Here is a 4,319-nt window from a genome sequence, read left to right on the forward strand (position 1 = left end):
TTGGTACATGTATGGCTGTGTTAAGGTTCAAATACAATGAATACAAGACTTGTTCTTTCCCTTACACAGCAGAATCTCTGCACCTCTAAAGAAATGTGTCAGTTAAAAATAAATAACTGGATACTCGATCCGGTCAATCGAACACTTCACTGTCTGATTTTCTTATGAGCTGCCGTCAGATGGCACCATTACTCCAGGGCGGCGTCCGCTGTAAATGCTTAGTTTTTTAAGCCAACTGTGGGAATGGCGGGTGCTACCGATAAAGCAGGACATGCTTATCCTTTCAGTGAAAAAGAAATGTCAACACTGATATTCAGGGGTCTATTTCATAAAGTTCCCTTAGTCTATTGTCACACCAAATTAGTTGATGTTTGATTGCTATCAGAAAGGTATGTCTGCCCGTTAAGATTTCCTCCACGTCATTTCTTCTGGTCTGACTATTCCTTTCTGATCACGAGATATATCAACTTCACATCGTCCTTGAATATTTCGGGGTTCATCCTTGAAATACGTTTCTTCACGTCGTCGTACAGCCCATCAACTATCTGCTCCTTCTCCTCCAGTGATCGGGAATCTGAGAGACCATTCATGAAGGTGGTGTTGCTCCAGTTCCTGTGAGCGGAAACGTACAACCTGGCAAACTCCTCCCTATCATCAATTCCTTCTTTGTCCTTCTTCTCTCTCCAATCGTTGTAAAATACATCAGGGTTCACTACAGCTTCAGCTGACAAGAGGGTTAATCCTGACCTTGAAACTGGTGACGTTTTGTCATGGAATGGTTTTCTCATCTCCTTCATGGTGCGACAACAAGTGGATATATTTGTATTGACGAACTCACCTTTGGAGATTTTACCAGATTCACTGTATTCCTTCCATACCTCATTCAGTAGTCCCACAAGGGAATACAGAGTGTATCTATTTTCTCCAGTGTTTCTGTCCTCAAACTCAGCGCAGGTACCTACGACAAGTAAGCCTCCCCGTTTCAGTTCTCTACTTCTTCTCAGTAAAAATGTCTCCCAGTCCAACTCGGCTAGCTTGTTTAGTGCAGTCGTCTCCTCAGTACTACTCTTGGCATCTTTGTAAATTGAGTCCTTGAAGATAGGAGTCTTTGACAGCCAGTGGACAGATGCCATTGACATCATGAAATGGATAGAGTTTGAAGGTACACACTGCTTGTAGAAGTTTGTACCTGAAGCAAGAACATAGACATTGTCCATTTCCAGGAGGTAGGACGGTGGATCAGGGATGATTCCTGACATACGTTTGAAAAGGGAATTGAAATCATTCATTTCCAAGTCTTCATAGATAACCTGAAACTGGGTGCTGGGGCCATGATGATCTTTCAAAGTTGCCAGCAACTCACCGAAAATGGCCATGGCAGTAGAACCATCAGCTGCACCATAGTCGGCAATGTTGAAGACCGAGTCCTTGTCAGTGAAAGGAATGGTTTTGGCCAAACTGAGAATCGTTTCTCGTACTTGTTCGATGTATCCAACATTTTGTTTTCCGAGTGTTGATCCATAATTTCCGTCTCCTGTCTTTCCATACGGGCGATATATTTTTGGAATATCTCCATAGTATCTCACTGGGACAGCTGCAAATCCCTTGTTCAACCAGTGACATCTTCTTATCGTTGAAAAGAGTATCCTGGTGGACATTGTTGATGCAGTGTTTTCTATTCAAAAAGATCCTTTGCAATCCTGTTGTAGAATTATTGCCTGTAGAAAAAAAAGAATAACAAAACAAATCATATATTCACCAACAGGTTTTACTATCATCCCCTTGTCCAGCTCCTGTTATCAACACATGCTGATTATCATCAAGATTTTGGAATGAAATTGCGTTTTAGGGCACTGTCTGAACAATGCTGTCTGAACATTCATTTTGAAATATAAAGCTGACGTCAGTGTTTCTAAATTTCCCCCCACCCCCACCCCTTTTGTGCTGAAAGTTTGTTAAATGACCATTGAAACTCGTGTGAAAACGAAATGTGCAGCCCTCCTTTTCTCAATAGTGTGCATCCCCATTTCTCAAAAAGCTGTATCCGCCCCTGTAACTTCCAGAGTCTGGTTTGCAAAAAAAGTGGCTTGCCAAATCAAGCCCGTGAGAAAGCCCGTGGTTTCAGTTGCGTTCGTGCAATGCATTACACATGTTTTCGATTAAGTGATTTTAATGTTCAATGTTCCTTCATCTAGTCCTGTTTTACATTGTTTGTGTTATCAGCTTTAGCGTGTCTCTACAAATCTCAATGGAATGGGGTTTTGTCCATCTAATTAGACCAACGTCCTGGCATTCAAATGTATTTGATAGTATTTCATGTCTCCCCTAATAGCTAAAATCAGTCGCCCAAACGCAACGCAGGGAGATTTGTGCTTGAGGGGTGGGGGTGGGGTTCTTGAAAACGAATAATGGGAATATATTTTGAAAGTATTAAACTTTAGAGACACCGATATAATTATAAAATACAAAATACGAAATCCTTGTTTCAACGATTTAGTTGGCCGTATTCCTCGGCGTATGTGTAAAAATATTAACCTGAGCCCTCGGCTTGCGCGTCGAGGTATATTGATTATTGGCTCACTCGGGGCTCAGGTTAATATTTACTAGATACAACGACAAATGAAGCTCAAACCTTCGCATACCGTTCCCATCCAACTGCCCATCACCTGTAAGACTGTCATTTTAGAAACATAATAATATACTATAAAAGCGAACTTACATTCACCAGACGATATTTCCGTGCATGGAGCAGTTCGTCACCAGGTCAACTGGTAGTAGTCACGTGACATGCGGCACACGCTATCAGTAATTGATATTTGCTCGGTGAAGGTCACGTGACAAGCGACGGACGTGAGTTTCTGGTGTGTCTATAGAGATTACTAAACGAGTGTCTGTCAGATACCATTTATCTTACAACGAGTTGTAAGATTAATGGTATCTGACAGACACGAGTACAGTAATCAGTTTCTTACACACCATAAAATCGCACCCATTTTAAGGTCGAATAGATTAAATTTTCATATTTTCTCATCGTAGCTGCGCAATAATACACAATACAACGTTTATGAATGTGTGACGTCACCTGGTTTCCTAATTACTACTCATCCCCAAGGTCACCCTCCACACAAAAAATGTTTCTTCCACATGTTCGCGTCATCGAGGCGATACTGATAATACAAACCGTCACCATGTAAATGTGGATGATTTTAATTCTTGCAAGCATAACCTATTTGAGATTGTGACGTCATCAGTATCGTTTGGTGGTTGTCGTCATCGGAAGATCGTTTTGGATATCTCTGACATTGGGGATCTGTACTTGTGTACCAATTTATGTTCAATGTTCTCCCATCCACCGGAGCCAAAATTATTGAGTGTGTGTAATTAGGAGTAACCCGTGTGCTTGAATGTGACTTTGCCGAGGTGACTTATGTTCACTATCAATGGGGGATCTACTCTGACGTTCCATGTTGTACGTTGTTTCAGTGAGTGTGTTTTTGTAGAGCTGGAAGTGGATCTTTTTCGAAAGTATCACAATGTTTGTCAGTGAATAATGTCATCTTTGTCAATTCATCAAAGAAACCACGAGGCAAATCGATCTCACAATGGACAAGCACTTAAGGCCATTTTTTTTTATTAATTGGTTTATGGATCCGCCGACCCTAATTTTTGGCAACAGCAAATAAAAATAAAATTTCAATGAGAAGTGTTTTTTATTGCCGCCGAGTGCTTGGTATTAAAACCTACATTAAAAAAAAGATCGACTGACATACCCGATATTAAAATCATTCGTCTATCTGCACTGGTTCAGAAATAAATATTTCACTTGTAGAAAAATCGCGGGCACGAACTACGAATCAATATAACCTGAAACCGAAACCAGTATGAAAGGGGGGTAACTCCGAATCGTAACCCTACATACGGGAATTTCGTAGATCCAATGGCGGCGGGAAACCAACTAGGTTTTTTTCCACGCGACTGTTTTCAATGGGAAAACAGCGCCGGAAAAGAAGTTTTTGTCCGCCAAAGGAAATCAATCGGTTGGGGATGCTGTCGCCCATTTGGTTGAGGATGATTCTTTCATCCTCAACATCAAATGCATCGCAACTGCAGATGGTCAGTTCAACGGCACCGACACGCCTGTGTCAACCCCAATTCAGACGCTCGTTGAATTTTGCAGTAAATATCTGTACATTTTTACATCGAAGAGGCTTGAAGAAAAAAACAAACATTTCCAGGGGTCAAGAAATGCATTTGATGTTCTGCTGTCGGTGCAAAAGAAATACAACTGCCTTCCGAAAAGATCACTTTAACATATATCC

At 41.2% G+C, this 4,319-nt stretch overlaps 1 protein-coding gene across 1 annotated transcript; it reads right to left on the reverse strand.

The window, feature by feature from the left end:
- Nucleotides 1–259: 259 nt before the first annotated feature.
- Nucleotides 260–1,669, reverse strand: LOC124268123 (methyltransferase FUS9-like). The gene has a single exon (XM_046703143.1). The coding sequence runs from the start codon at nucleotides 1,656–1,658 to the stop codon at nucleotides 438–440; it is 1,221 nt and encodes a 406-aa protein (XP_046559099.1). The 5' UTR covers nucleotides 1,659–1,669; the 3' UTR covers nucleotides 260–437.
- Between the last annotated feature and the right edge of the window lie 2,650 nt (nucleotides 1,670–4,319).

Source organism: Haliotis rubra, unplaced genomic scaffold, assembly GCF_003918875.1.
Source record: "Haliotis rubra isolate DU_JTF1 unplaced genomic scaffold, ASM391887v1 Scf1362, whole genome shotgun sequence".
NCBI classification, from domain to species: Eukaryota; Metazoa; Mollusca; class Gastropoda; order Lepetellida; family Haliotidae; genus Haliotis; species Haliotis rubra.

What these genes read in the sequence shown, in the direction of transcription:
- LOC124268123 (XM_046703143.1), bottom strand. Translation starts at nt 1,658, where the DNA reads ATGTCCACCAGGATACTCTTTTCAACGATAAGAAGATGTCACTGGTTG.